General features: G+C 62.8%; 1 protein-coding gene across 3 annotated transcripts; it reads left to right on the forward strand.

Annotated features, from left to right (window-relative positions):
* Window positions 1-3,640: 3,640 nt before the first annotated feature.
* Window positions 3,641-10,511, forward strand: SIVA1 (SIVA1 apoptosis inducing factor). Of its 3 annotated transcripts, XM_043557102.1 has the most exons (5): window positions 3,645-3,822; window positions 5,741-5,935; window positions 6,660-6,816; window positions 7,071-7,133; window positions 8,728-8,916. In XM_043557102.1, exons 1-5 carry the CDS (start codon window positions 3,705-3,707, stop codon window positions 8,783-8,785), a joined length of 591 nt encoding a protein of 196 aa, XP_043413037.1. In that variant the 5' UTR covers window positions 3,645-3,704; the 3' UTR covers window positions 8,786-8,916. The 3 variants fall into 3 exon arrangements, with proteins under 3 accessions (XP_043413036.1, XP_043413037.1, XP_043413038.1); XM_043557103.1 differs by lacking the exon at window positions 7,071-7,133 and having other exon boundaries at window positions 3,649-3,822; XM_043557101.1 differs by lacking the exons at window positions 6,660-6,816; window positions 7,071-7,133 and having other exon boundaries at window positions 3,641-3,822; window positions 8,728-10,511.
* Window positions 10,512-13,486: the final 2,975 nt, after the last annotated feature.

Raw genomic sequence — 13,486 nt, forward strand, 5'->3', positions numbered from 1 at the left:
AAAACGGGTTCCGACCAGCTTCCCTGGGCCTCCAGTCCCCAAGCGGCACAGCCACTTGAAGGCAGAGGTGAGGAACACAGCAGAAACTGCTCTTTGAGTTTCCTGAGAATCATCTCCTTCCATGATGCAGCGAGAAGGACCAAAGAGCCCGGAGGCAGGGGTGGGTTCTTGGGGGAAGTGGAGCCACCCTCTCAGCCACGCTGGTCCCCACACTCCTCCCTGCCCCCTGGGAGCACGCTTCTCCGTGTGAGGTGACCGTCCGGCAGCATTTTGCCGCAACAGAGAAATGCATGCCCTTGTCAGTCAAGCGGAGTAGACGTTTTTCGGAAGAAAGAGAAATCATTTCATTCTACACGAAAAGCTCCAAGCCTGGCTTCGGAAGGTTAACCAGCAATTTATATTAGCTGCAAAAATGTTTCCACATCTCCGTCTTGTAGTGGCTGCTAAATCCTTCGCTTGGACACAAACCGTTGTTGGTTTTCTTCCATCTCTGGCCAAAATCTCAAAGAGGCAGCCTCAGGCAATGTCCTCGGGTGTCTGTGGAGTTTTACAGGCTGAAAAGACCAACTTCCAGGGGCAGTGGTCCTTCCCTGGCACTGACTTCCTCACTCTCACGGCCCAGGGGCAGGAGGCTCTGAGGGATGGGTTGGTACTCACAGCCCCCTTTTTCCAGCATCAGGTGTTTTGAGGGCCTGAGTAATTATAAGGTGCTCTACTTTGCACCAATAACACAGCCCCAGAGTGGGGGGGGGGGCTCACAGTGGCCTCAGCTCGATACGGGAGTAAAAGACCAATCGGTAACTGATCATGACTGATGTGCTCTTCCAAGCACTTTGAAAAGCTGCCGACTCTCTAACCTGCCACCTAGCCATTCCATCCCTGCTGACCACAATAAATGAAGAATGTTTAGAAAAAGACTTGCAGAAGGATATCCAGAGAAGCCACCTTTGTCACAGCCCAAACCTGGCATCAGCCCAGTGGCCGCGGACGGGTAAACAGACTGGCCTGTCCACACATGGGATACGACAGTAACAAAGACGGTCTCAAAGTCAGCATGCTGAGGAGCCCGACACAAACGCACCCATGCACTGGCATCTGCAGAATGAGTCTGCACGTGTCAGGTTCTAGGCCTGCAACACTACCCCACGGGGACAGAAAGCAGGGCCGTGGTCTCTCCAGTCCCCCGGGCACTCGGGTTTGTTGTGACGGATGAACTGGGCATCTATCATCTGGGTGTTCCGTGCAACTTTGCCGTAAGTAAATAAATTAGCCTCCAACCTAAGTTACTAAGAGTAATACAACCACACTACCCAGCTTCAGACAGCTGAGATGACAACTCACAATCTTGAGGCCCTGAGGCAGCCCTGATTAGACACTTGAATGAGTACAATTCCTGCCCGCCTGTCCTCTCTGGCAGGTATGCTGCCCTCCTCATGAGAAAACAGAAAGCGTGTTCCTTCCTCAACGCGATTCTGGAACATCCATTTCCAGAATGTCAACTGTAGGCAGGTCCTAAAGGTGGGGTGGTGAGAGAATTGGAAAGCAGGGGGCTAAGACTCTCCAGGAGCCGAAGCATCGGTCCTCTGGCCCAAGCCTCTTTTATTTTTGCAAATTGTCTGGTAACGGCAGGCACGTACAACATAGTATTTGGCATCTTGACAGGTCCGGCACCTGCGGTGTGTTCCACACTGGGTCCTGAGTACATCTGGCGCCAGAGAAGATGTTCTTATCCCAGGCCTGGCGCCCGTATGATGTCCTCTGGAGAGAACGAGCAGTCCCGGCGGCCTTCCGTCCCAGGGATGAAACGGCTCTCGGTTTCTTGCTGCTCCGTCCCTTTCCTTCGGGACATGCTCACAGTGCTTCCGGCTTCTCGTTCTCCAACATCCAACTTTAAGCTTATGCCATTCAGCAAAGGCTTCACGTGAGCCCTGCTCCTGGCCAGCTGGGTTTCCTGGGGCATTCTGACCTGGGCAGGGCAGGCGTGCTTACCTTTGCCTCCACGGCCCCCCATGCTTCCCCTGTCGTGACATCTGCCCCACCGGGGAGGGACCCGGCTGGTTGTACTCAACGGCACTCCAAGAGCCTAGTGCAGAGCGTGGCATGTGTTATAAGCCGGACTGCATCGCCCCAAAATTCCTATGTCCGATTCCCAGTCCCGCGAAAGGTAGACTGTATTGGAGACGAGGTCTTCAGGGAAGTAATTTTTCCCCAGCATTGAGATATAACTGACATATGACACATTCTTCACCCCACGTGGTGCGGTTGCTCCGGTGAGAACACTGAAGATGGACATCACAGTACCGTTGGCTCGTCACCACGCTGCAGGGCAGACCCACCTCTGACCCACAGCTTCCGCCCCCCCCACACCCCGATGGCAACCACCATCCGCTCTGTTTCTGGGAGTTTGAGGACTTTAGGCTCCTCGTATTAGTGAGATCATAGGGTATGTGTCTTTCCCTGTGCGCAATATCCTCCGGGCCATGCGCGGTACTGCAGGTGTCCTTCTCATCTTCTTCATCCACTCGTCTGTGAGGTCGCACAGGCTGCAGCCAGGTCGCGGAAGCAACGAACAGGGGTGCGCGCGTCTCGCTCCCGCAGTGACCACAGGTCCTCACGGACTCAGGAGTGGGGGCTGCTGGACCTCCAGGTGCTGGAGGCAGCGGTGGCAGTGCCGGCCCCGCGACGGAAGCCAGGACACGGTAGCCCACCCAGGGCGGAGGCCACCCCGGCTCGCGGACCCACAGCCTTGCCGGTGGCAGCGCGTCACCGCGTCATCCCGTCAGGGGGTGCCGCCGGCAGGTGCACACGCGACCTCCTGGGCCCCCACGACACGCCTTTAGCCACGCTAGGCGGCTCCTGTGTCTTCAGAGGTCCCGAAGCAGCTTCGAACCCGAACACAAAGACTCTAGAAAACGGTCCAACACTCGCAAGATTAAAGCCAGCGCCCCGGAGTTCCCGCGTTTCAAGCACCACAGTCCCAGCGGCTCACATGGCTCACATAGTCGTCTTCCGCGCTCGCGTGCCACCGGCCGGAAGTGACGTCAGCTGCTCCGGAACCGCGGCCGGCGGCGATTTCCTTGCGTCCAGGGAGTCCGTACGCCGTTGGCCACTTCCGTGAGGACTAGGCATTCCTCCCACTTAAAAGTTAGGACGACGTGATTCATCCTCCAACTTTGATGACTTCAACAAGGAAATATAACCACTCTCAACAGTTGTGTTGGGACCACCACCCAGAAGACACCCGAGACACGCCACCCCTGCCGCGCGGCCACGCCGATGCCGGACGCCAGAGCACCCCCTGCCTATCCTGCGGCGCGCCTCACACAAGACCCGCCCCTGCCCCAGTACCGACCCCAACCTACGCTCGACCTATCACGCGCCGTGTCCACTCTAGCCCCGCCCCCGCCCCACCCCCCACCCCCCCGGCCTATCCCGCGCCGCGCTCCAGCCCCGCCCCGCCCTCGCCCCCGGCCTATCCTGCGGCGGGCTCGAGCCCCGCCCCCGCCCTCACCCCCGGCGTTTCGCGCGCAGCTGGGTCCCGCCCCCGCCCTCGCCCCGAGCCTATCCCGCGCCGTCCTGCTATCGAGCCCCGCCCCGCCCATGCCTCTATCCTATCCCGCGCCGCGCTGCGTTGGCGCGCGGCTGTGACGACACGGGTCGCGGCTAGGCGCGCGGCTGAGCTGCGCAGCCCCGGGCCCGCGGCCATGCCCAAGCGGGGCTGTACCTTCGCGGACGCGGCCCCGCTGCAGCTGAAGGTCCGCGTTGGCCAGAGGGAGCTGAGCCGCGGCGTATGCGCCGAGCGGTACTCGCGGGAGATCTTCGGTGAGTGCCGGGTGGGCTTCCCGCACGCGGGAGCCTGGGAGGTGGTCTCCGCAGGCCGCGCCCCCCGGGAGCTGCGAGGCTGCGGGACCAGCAGTCCAGCCGGGCTTCGGGAGCGGTGAGCGGGGCATGAAGGGTCGCACGCTCACCTGCGCCGACCCCAGGCCGCAGGAGGCGTGCCTGTCCCTGCCTCCCCTAACGGGCGGCCTGCGGGCGGTGCTGCCTCGGGGCTCTGTCCTCCCGGGAGACCCCGGGTTGGGCCAGTAACTAACCCCGGCCGGGTTAACCCCCGCGTCTCTCGGGCCCAGCGGGAGGTGGGGAGGTGCCCTGTCCCGCGTGGGGTAAGCAGGCGTGAGTGCGCATCCTAACCCGAAAGCTGTCTGTGGAGCGCGCCGCCCCTGCCCTCCACCGCGCGGGAGACCCCGCCTTTTGGGAGCTTCCCGGCCCAGTGTGGGGAGGACTCTCCGGAGGTGATTTGGGCGGGCACCGGTCGCTGCAGGACCAGCTGCAGGGGTGTCCGAGGGCTCGTGCGGGGTGGGTGGGAGCTAGGTAGGCGGAGAGGAAGGGGAAAGGGATTCCGGGCAGAGGGACACACGTGCAAAGGCCAGGAAGCAGGAGCGTGCTGGAATCCAGGTCCCGGTGAGGTGTGAGGGCGGCGAGCTGTAGGCCTTCTCATCTGGCTTCCTCGTGCATGGTTCTTGGTGCATTGACACGATGGCTCTTCAGTTTGGGGCGGTTAATACCCTGAGGCCGCTCCAGAGTGGAGCTCACCTCACCTAGTGGTGGGGGCCCGGAGATTATACCCTTAGAGCAGTGAGGGTTTGCAACCAAGCGGAGTCGCTGTGCCTGAGGGATGTGGGGGAGAGCCCACCTGGGAGACGCGGTTCCTGTCCTCCTGCCACCGCCCCAGCCTGTCTGTCAGCAGTCTGTCGTTCTGCCCTTTCCTTCGCGCACACTCGAGTGGTGAACGAAACTGCTTTCTGAGGCCAAGTCAGTCTGGCTTACCCTCTCCCTCGACCCCCCGGGGCCTTCCATAATTAAGGACCAGGCGCCCAGTTTGAATTCACGTGCAGCAAATTCCAGCCCAGACTGTCGCCCTGACCCCTTACCTTGAATGAACCACAAGCCTTGGAAAACCGGTCACCTCCTGACACTCCCCCTTTCCCCAGGATAAGGCGAGGCAGGGGCTGGAGGAGGAGGAGCTGGGTGTGGCAGGGGTCATCCGAGTTACCCGGCGATTGTCCTCCCATCAGTAGTACCACGTAGAGCCAACAGCTTCCAGCATCTCCACCCTGGCTCTCTTGGGACAAGGCAGAAAACCTCAGATAAGGCGTTTTGGGGGCTGGAGGTGGGCGTCTGCTCTCGTGCAAGCCCCTGGATAACCGATGTGCGGCCTGAGGCAAAGCCACTGCTGCGGAGCTGAGCATCTACTTTGGCTCCGGGGGCGGGGTATCCAGGGCCCACGGAGATCTGGGAAGTCCTGGGGCGCCTGTGTCAGAGCTGGTTGCTGCTCTGTTCTGCCAGCGGCTCCACAGTAGGTGGAGGGGGGCACACTGGCCAGGGCTGTGAATTAGTGACCTGAGGGGCAGGGCTTCCTCTGTGCCATACACCGCCAACTCACGGGGGTGCTCGCGGGGTCTGGAGGGGAGAAACCGCGGTGATGCGAGGCCACACGTCAAGAGAGCCATGTGGAAGATCAGGAGAGGGAGCCTGGGTAGGGCTGCACGGTCCAGAACCTTCCTGGAGGAGGTGGCCCGGGCTCGGGTAAGGAAGGGCCAGCAGCGAGCAGCATGGGCCGGGGGCGACCGGATGACAGGACACAGAGGAGGCCTGGCCACAGCTGGCTCGGAGGACAGGGTGGCCGGGCTAGGGTTTCCACGCCACAGGGGTGTGGACGCTGGGACTGATTTGTCTTCCCCAGAGAAAACCAAGCAGCTCCTTTTTCGAGGGGCCCAGGCCTATATGGACCACTTGTGGGAGGAAGGCTGTGCCATCGTTGACCTGCCAGAGTCCCCGAAGCCTGGCCCCACAGAGGCCCTTGGGACCCCCCGTGGGCAGATGCTGATCGGACCGGATGGCCGACTGACCAGGAGCCGAGCCCAGGCCTCCGAAGCTGGTGAGTGAGGCCAGCAGCTGGCACTTCCGGCCCTGCGCGGAGGATGAATGTGGAGGTGTGTTGTCCTTCATTCCTGATGCCGTCTGCCGGGGAGCTCTTCCGTTCCTGGGCAGGCGGGAGCTGGGGAGCCCAGAAGGCTCCTGACGTCAGGAGGCTCTGCCCTCCCCCAACCCCGACATCCAAGCCCTGGGTTTTGAAGCAGCCTCTGGCTGGGGGTCAGGAGAGGAGTAGAAACCCTCTTGGCGTCCTGCCTGCTTTCCATCTGGGCGGTAGCAGCTCAGACCACTGCCCTCATTGCGGGGTAGATACCACAGTCCTTGCCCCCCCCCCCCCCCCTTCGCCCCCAGGCCCGGAGTGCAGCCTTTGCTAAGCAGTGGTGCACGGGCCACGCTTTGGGACACCGGGACTACGATCACGAGACGAAGGCCACAAGAGTTCTGATACGAGCCACCAGGGGGAGAACTGCTCCTTCCCGCTCTGACTTGGAGATGGCAGAACGGACGGGGACGGGGTCACGGAAGCCGGCCTCTTATGTGCCCCTGGGCTCCTGGGGTCTCCCGAGTGAACGCGGGTCTGTGGGCCGTGCTTTCTTGTAGGTGGTCAGGAGGACCCCTGGTAGGGGGCAGGTCAGGTGCAGGGAGTCAGGTCAGCCCTCTGTCCACGGGTCGGGGAGGCGGGGCCCCGCAGCCGCTGCAGGGCTGACGGCGGCGTCTCTTCCTCACAGACCCGTCCGGGGCAGCGACCAGGGCCTGCTCCTCCTGCGTGCGAGCCGTGGACGGGAAGGCGGCGTGTGGCCAGTGTGAGCGCGCCCTGTGTGGGCGGTGCGTGCGAATCTGCTGCAGCTGCGGGGCCGTGGCCTGCGCGCTGTGCGCCCTTGTGGAGTAAGTGACCGACCGCGGGGCCCGAGCAGGTGCCAGGTGCCGGAGCGTCCCGGTCCAGCTGGGGGGCGGGCAGTGGGAGGGGCCCCGCGTGGCCTTGCTTCTCGGGATGCCGCGGTGCCCACGGATGCTTCACCGCTTTCACCTTTTTCTGAAGACCGGTCTTTTCTCGAGGAAATCCAGGTCACGTCGGCCGCCAGTCCCGCCCTTTGCTCTGGGTCTGCTGTCTCAGTCACTTCGTGATTTGATCTTTCGAGGTCTGGTGTCGGGACTGTCGACGTGGTTTTTCCCGGCAGGGTGCTCGCCGTTGGTGGAGGCAGGTGGGGGCAGGCGCAGGTCCGTTCGCGGGTCTGCGCGTGGCTGGTTGCGGGCTGCCGGAGCCCCGGCGGAGCGTTTGCTTCGTGCGCTACTTGAGCGTGCGTCTGCCTCAGCTCGCTGGATCCCGTGCGGGCTGGGGCAGCGCTGGGTCCCAGTCCCACCCCCGCACCACTGTTGGCTGGCCGGGCGGGGGTGAACGGGGCCCTGTAAGAAAGACGAGGCCCCCGTGCAGACTCGGAGCCGGTTGTGTCGACCTCCAACCAGCTTAGTCCCGACAGTCTTTAGAACCAACCACGGGAAGCAGACACCCAGCTATGGTGGGCCCGCCGGCGAGCCCTGGCGAGCCCCGGAGAGCGGGGGCAGGGGTGCGGCCCGGAGTGAGGGTGGGGGACTGGGAGCTCTGTGCTGTCCAGTTTGGGCGCATTGTGCACGTGTCGTGTCTTTGCTTTGTTTTTGCCGGTTTCTTCTCTTCATATTCACGGGCAGACTGAGGGGGGCCGGGCCCTTCCGGTGTCCCCCCGCTTACCTCCTCACCTGCGGGGGGGCTGAGCACAGAAGGGCAGGCGAGGGAGAGAAAGAGTTGCCGGGAGCCCTCCTCCCTGCAGCCCCGTGTGCAGGAACCTTCTTCCTGCCTGACAGCATCGTCCTGGCCTTTACTTCCTGCTCTTCCCCCCACCCCCACCCTGCCCCTTACCTACAGAAGTCACCTGTGATGGGGGCGGCCACAGGCCCATCTCTGAGCCCAAACGGGGTGGGTTCCTGCCCCATTGTACAAGTGACTTGCTCCGGGTCACAAGGCCAAAGCGGCATCCCCAGGTTTAGAAGCCAGGCCGTGGCCTCGTAGCCCCTCCCCTTCAGGTGCCCCCCCTCCCCTGCAGGTGCCCTGCTCCCCTGAAGGTGCCCCCTCCCACAGGTGTCCCCTCCCCCCAAGGTGGGTTCCGTGCCAAGGCTCTGCTCTCACTAAAATGCAGCCCAGTGGGCCACGCATGGCCACCTTGGGGCCCATGGCTCCTGGCTCGCCCGTGGGCCACAGGCTCACCACCCTCCCTGCCAGCAGCTGGGCAGCTCCGACTTCTTGCATCTCTGACGAAAACGGGTTTCCTTGGGCGTTCTGTAACGTGCTGCCAATTCCTTGTCCTTTTGGCGTCTCTCCTGATGAATTTCCCCTGCGATTCGCTGAGCCACTGTGGTCCAGTAAACCCTGCCTGGAGACTGGGAGATCTCTGGGGTGGGGCGGGGGCCTCAGATGGGCCCGTCAGCAGTTCTCACACCCCATTGGCCGGAGGTCCGAGGTCGGGCGTCGGCGGGACTGCCTCTTCCCGAGGCTCAGGAAGGCCGGCTCCGGGCCCCCTCTGCCCCCCCCCCCCGGTGGCTGTGGGCGCACTTCGGGGTTCCCCTGTGGCCTCACGTGGTCTTCCTCCGGCGATGCCGGCCGTGCAGGGTGAGGGACCTCGTGTTAAGTAGTTCTGTATGCGGCTCACGGCCCTGTGTCCAGATGAGGTCGAGGGACTGGGGCGGGGGGGGGGGGGGGGGTCAGCCTGGGGACTCAGCTCAGCCCCTCAAAACGGTTCTCCTCTCTTCCCCATGATGCTGCAGCTGTGGCGACGTTCAGGAGACGGTGCTCTGTGCCAGCTGCGCCACGTTCGAGGCCTGAGGGCCGGGAGTGGACGACAGCCTTCCTGGACGGCCGCGCCAGTGGCGACGCCGAGGGACCCTGGGGGGCGGGGGTGTCTATTTTATATTTTGTACTGAGGGCGGAAGCGAATAAACCCCTTTATATTTGGACCAGAGGACTCGCTGAACAGTTCTGGGGTGCGGCCTTCTGGAGACCTCTGCGCCTGCTCCCCCATCTTGTACGTGGGAAACGGGCGTCCAGAGTCTGCTATTTCCAGCCCTTCCAGCCAGCAGTGGTGAGAGAGGACGGACTCTACAGTTCGTGGCCACGGTGCCAGAGTGGCTCAGGGTTGGTGTCCCAGACTGTCCCTCACGTGCCCCCATCTGGGTGCCCGTGTGGTCGGGGCTCCCGGTGACCTGACAGTCCCTGCTCTCTGGGAGTGACGGCCGGGCAGTCTTCACGTCGGGGGCAGCCGATAGGAGCAGCGGGGCGGCTGGACCAGCAGGCTGTGGGTCTCCGTCACCTGGAGCCTCCACCCTGGTCCCCACACGCGAGGCTCCCCTGCCGTCAGACTCCGCATCCTAGACGGAGCCTAGGGGGTGGACGGGGGTGGGAGGGGTGTGGGCAGGGGACGGCGGGGTGGCGGGCTGGAGCCGGGCCCAGGGTGTGGTTTGCTATGTCGGGGCATCATAGAAGCCACTGAAGCGGAGACAGGGAGGCCGCCTGGAGGGGGGTGGCGGGCGCCCGGGGCCTTCCTGAACCCATACTGTTCCAAGGCCTTCCGGCTCAGGGGCCTGGGGCTCTGGCTAACCGGCAGGCTGCGCCCTGAGCAGCAGACACGGCCATCCTCGACCTGGGACTTCCTCGCGTCCAGCTTCCTGCTGGGGCTGCAGGCCGTGACCCCAGTAAGCAGGACATCGCGCTGGTCATTTGGGGAATGCAGATCAAAACCACCTCACACCTGTCGGATGGCCGTTATCAAGACAAAAAGCAAGTGTTGGCGAGGATGTGGAGACAATGGGTCCCCGTGCACCGTATGGGAGCGTAAGGTGGCGTGGCCGTTGCGGAAACAGCCCGCGGTTCCTCGGAAAGTCAGAGTCAACTGCCGTGTGGTGAGCAGCCCCACTACTGGGTGACAGTGAAAGGAGGAACCTGAAGGCGCCGGCACGTCCCCCTGCTCCCCACGGCACGGCTCACGGGATCCAGAGGGAGGCCACCCGCTTGCTCCCCGACCGTTGGGCGGATGGACACTGCAGCCCGTCTGCGTGACAGGGTCCTTGGAAAGGGGGGGGGGGGTGTCCTGCCCCTGCTGCAGCGTGGACGGACCGTGAGGACACGGTGCTCAGTGACGTCAGCCGGCCCTGAGAGGGCAGATCGCTCATGGCCCCTCTCGTGCCGTCCGTACACACAGTGGGATGGGGGCGCCAGGGGCTGTCGGGGGGAAGGGGTGTCCGTGTTTCACAGGGACGGAGTTTCAGTTGTGAAGATGGGTGGGGGGTGGTGAGGGGTGCACGACACCGTGGGCCCACGTGGTGCCATTGACAAGTGTGTGTGCTACCAGTAGAAAGACCATAAAGCCTTGGTTGGCGAGCATAATTCGTTCCGGAAACATGCTTGTTACCCAAAGCACCTGCATCGCAAAGCGAATTTCCCCATAAGAAACACCAGAAACTCAGATGATTCGTTGTACAACCCAAATATATGCATATAAAGATGGTTACGGTGCTGTAATACAACATAATAAAATGCAGATTACAAAGCTGAATTAACCTGCCCTTTGAAAACCCTCCTGGCTGGTGTGAGGGGCACAAGAGAGGAGGGTTGCTGTGTAGGATGACTTTTATCACTGACGGCATCACTGCTCTCTGTCGGCTCCATGGGATCTTAACTTCCGTGCAACTTCAACAAGGAACGTGTCCGATGACCTAGAATGAAGCAAAGCATTCCTGAGCTCCCTCTTGGATGGAAAAGCAAAGGACGGTCCAGAGGTGCTTTGAAGTGACAAAAATACGCCAGTGCCAGTTGTGGGCACCTTCCAACGTCCTGAAAAATCACTGATTTCTTCCAAACGCCGCGGCCTGAGACCGAGCGTCTGAGCATGGGAGGTGATCACCCACAATCCCACGGCGAGTGAGCAAGAGAGAGAGGGAACTATTGGCTAGTTGTGATCATGTGACATCTGGCTGCACGTACTGCTCATATCTCGGGACGCCGCTCGTGTGTCCAGTTAAAATTTATCAGGGGGACGCCTGGGTGGCTCAGGTGGTTGAGTGTCTGACTTCGGCTCAGGTCATGAACTCACGGCTCGCGAGTTCAAGCCCCGCGTCGGGCTCTGTGCTGACGGCTCGGAGCCTGGAGCCTACTTCGGATTCAGTGTCTCCCTCTCTCTCTGCCCCTCCCCTGCTTGTGCTGTCTCAAAAGTAAATAAACGTTAAATTTTTTTTTAATTTATCAGAAATGTTTGCTTGTATTGTGTTAGACACAGAATGAGCTTCTCGCAGTCCAAGGTGTTTCTGTGTTTAGAATGTCCAAGCCCTCGACTGCCGAAGGCAGAAGTCACGGCGGGTTTGTGGACGTGGCACGGGACGGCCGCACAGGGCTGGGAGACGCCGCCCTGTCCCCACGCCAGGGGTGCTCTGGCAGCACTGAAGGCGGACCGGGAAGTTGTCGGTGTGCGCGGTGCATGTGCACGTCGGTCCTTGAGCAGCCGGGCCGTGGCACGAAGTGCCACTTGGTGTCGTGGGCTGGATCCGTGGCGGAAAGGGAACGTTAGAGAAAACTGGAAAAACAAGCCACTGACGGAGATAAAACGGATGTTAACACGAGTCCTTTAATCCAAAATAAGGTGGGGGAAGACGGAGGAGGGAACACAGGAAAAGGGCAAGAGGGTTTGTAAGCCCAGCCCGCTGACAGCGGTCTGTGTGTGAGCACTGGGAAGGCCTCAGTCAAGGCCAGACGTGGTCAGATTGTCCAGCACACGACCGGGCAGCAAGACGCCGGCCTGCCGCCTGCAGACACTCCCTCTGAGCGTGAAGACGGGGAACCGAAAGGAGCAAGGGAGACGCCGTCTCTGAGCACGCGTCCCTGCTGGCGGCTCCTGGAGGGCCCCCCACCCTGCCCCACCCCGCCCAAGTCTGTGGGGCAGGCCGCGGAGGCAGACCCCAGGTCGCCAGCCGCTGCCAGCCAGGCCTGCGGCCAACTTAGCTCGTTCCACACGTGGCCGGGACGTGGGCCGTCGAGGTACGGGGCGCTGGTTTCCATCCCGTCCCTCGCCAGCCACCCAGCAGTGGCAAGAGCAGCTGTGGGGACGCGGGACACGAGAGGGCATCGTGCCTCGCTCTCCATCCTAAGTGTCCGTCCCCTCGTGTCCCCCACTCTCCCCCCTGCCCCCGCAACTTCAGGGTGTCCGTTCATTCCTCGGCCCCACCCGCCCAGGATGCTATGTCCATGCCCGTGACCTTGAAGCCCCTCCTGGGACCAGAGGCACCCACAGCGCCCGTGGGGAGGGCGGGCCCGCCTGATGACCACGCTGTACGGATTCCAGGCACTTCCTGCGCTCTCCACCACAGCCGTCACCTGCGGTCATGCGGTCACTGCACCGCTGGCTCAGTGGTGGGAAATATGCTCACGTTGTTGTGGGCCCTCACCACCACCCGTCCTGTAAATCTCCCCCCGCCCCCAGCCCCTGGCACCCCCTTCTACTTTGTCTCTGTGAATCGGACTCCTCTGGGGACCTCGTGTGAGTGGCCACACCGTGTGGGTCCTTTGGGGACTGGGTTGTTGTGCTCAGCGACATGTCCTCGAGGCCCATCTGTGCTGTGGCAGGAGCCAAGATGCCCTTAAGGCTGAGTAATACTCCGGTGCACGGACAGACCACGCTTCGCTTCCCCGTGTCCACAGACGGACACTCGGGTTCCGTGACGGTCTGGCTACTGCAACTCATGCGGTGAACACGGGTGAAAGTACCTGTGTTCAGTCCTTTCGGGGACAGACCCAGAGGCGGGGTTGCCGGGGCCCGATCTCTTGAGCCGCCGTGCTGTTCTCAGCAGCCCCGTCCCGGTACTTCCCCACCAGCAGCGCCCCGGGCTCTGGTCTGACGCACGTGTCCATGCGCACGCCTTCTGCACGTCTCTTACCGCTTAGGATGTGATGTCTGGTGTGTGTGTGGGTCCCCAGACAAGCCGTTGTGTCGTGCCCCGCGGCCTGTGCAGACGGAGGTGGTGCGGCATTACTGGGGGCTGCTCCAGACGTGCCCCAGGCAGAAGGGGACGGCCGCCCCGCTGGGGTCACCGTGGACTCTGGACAGGGAGGTGCTCTCTCCCCGTTCGCCAGGCCCACGCACCAGGACCTACACGTGTCCCGGCGGCCCGGCCACACCCGCAGGCTTGAATCCACGGGAGATGAGGCCGAGGACCCCAGGCGCCCGGCAGCCCTGCCCTGTTCCGTTCCTTGCCGGGCAGCCGGCTGCTCGGCTGGGAGCTGGCGGCCACCGGGGGCTGCCCGCAGCACGTCCCAGTGGGCCGCCCGTGCCCCTCGACCCGGGGATCCCAGACGTGCTGTGAGGGGGTGAAGCGGCTGGGGATGTGGATTCCCTGCCCCGGAGGTCCCGCAGGGAGGGGCAGCTGGAGCCAGGGCGGGGGCGGGGGCGGGGCGGCGGGGAGGAGGCTGGGTGCTCCCCACGCACACGTGGGCCAGCCCACACGCTCTGCCGCCCGCCACCCACCAGAACAAGCCACAAAG

Source organism: Prionailurus bengalensis, chromosome B3 (assembly GCF_016509475.1).
Source record: "Prionailurus bengalensis isolate Pbe53 chromosome B3, Fcat_Pben_1.1_paternal_pri, whole genome shotgun sequence".
Lineage (NCBI taxonomy): Eukaryota > Metazoa > Chordata > Mammalia > Carnivora > Felidae > Prionailurus > Prionailurus bengalensis.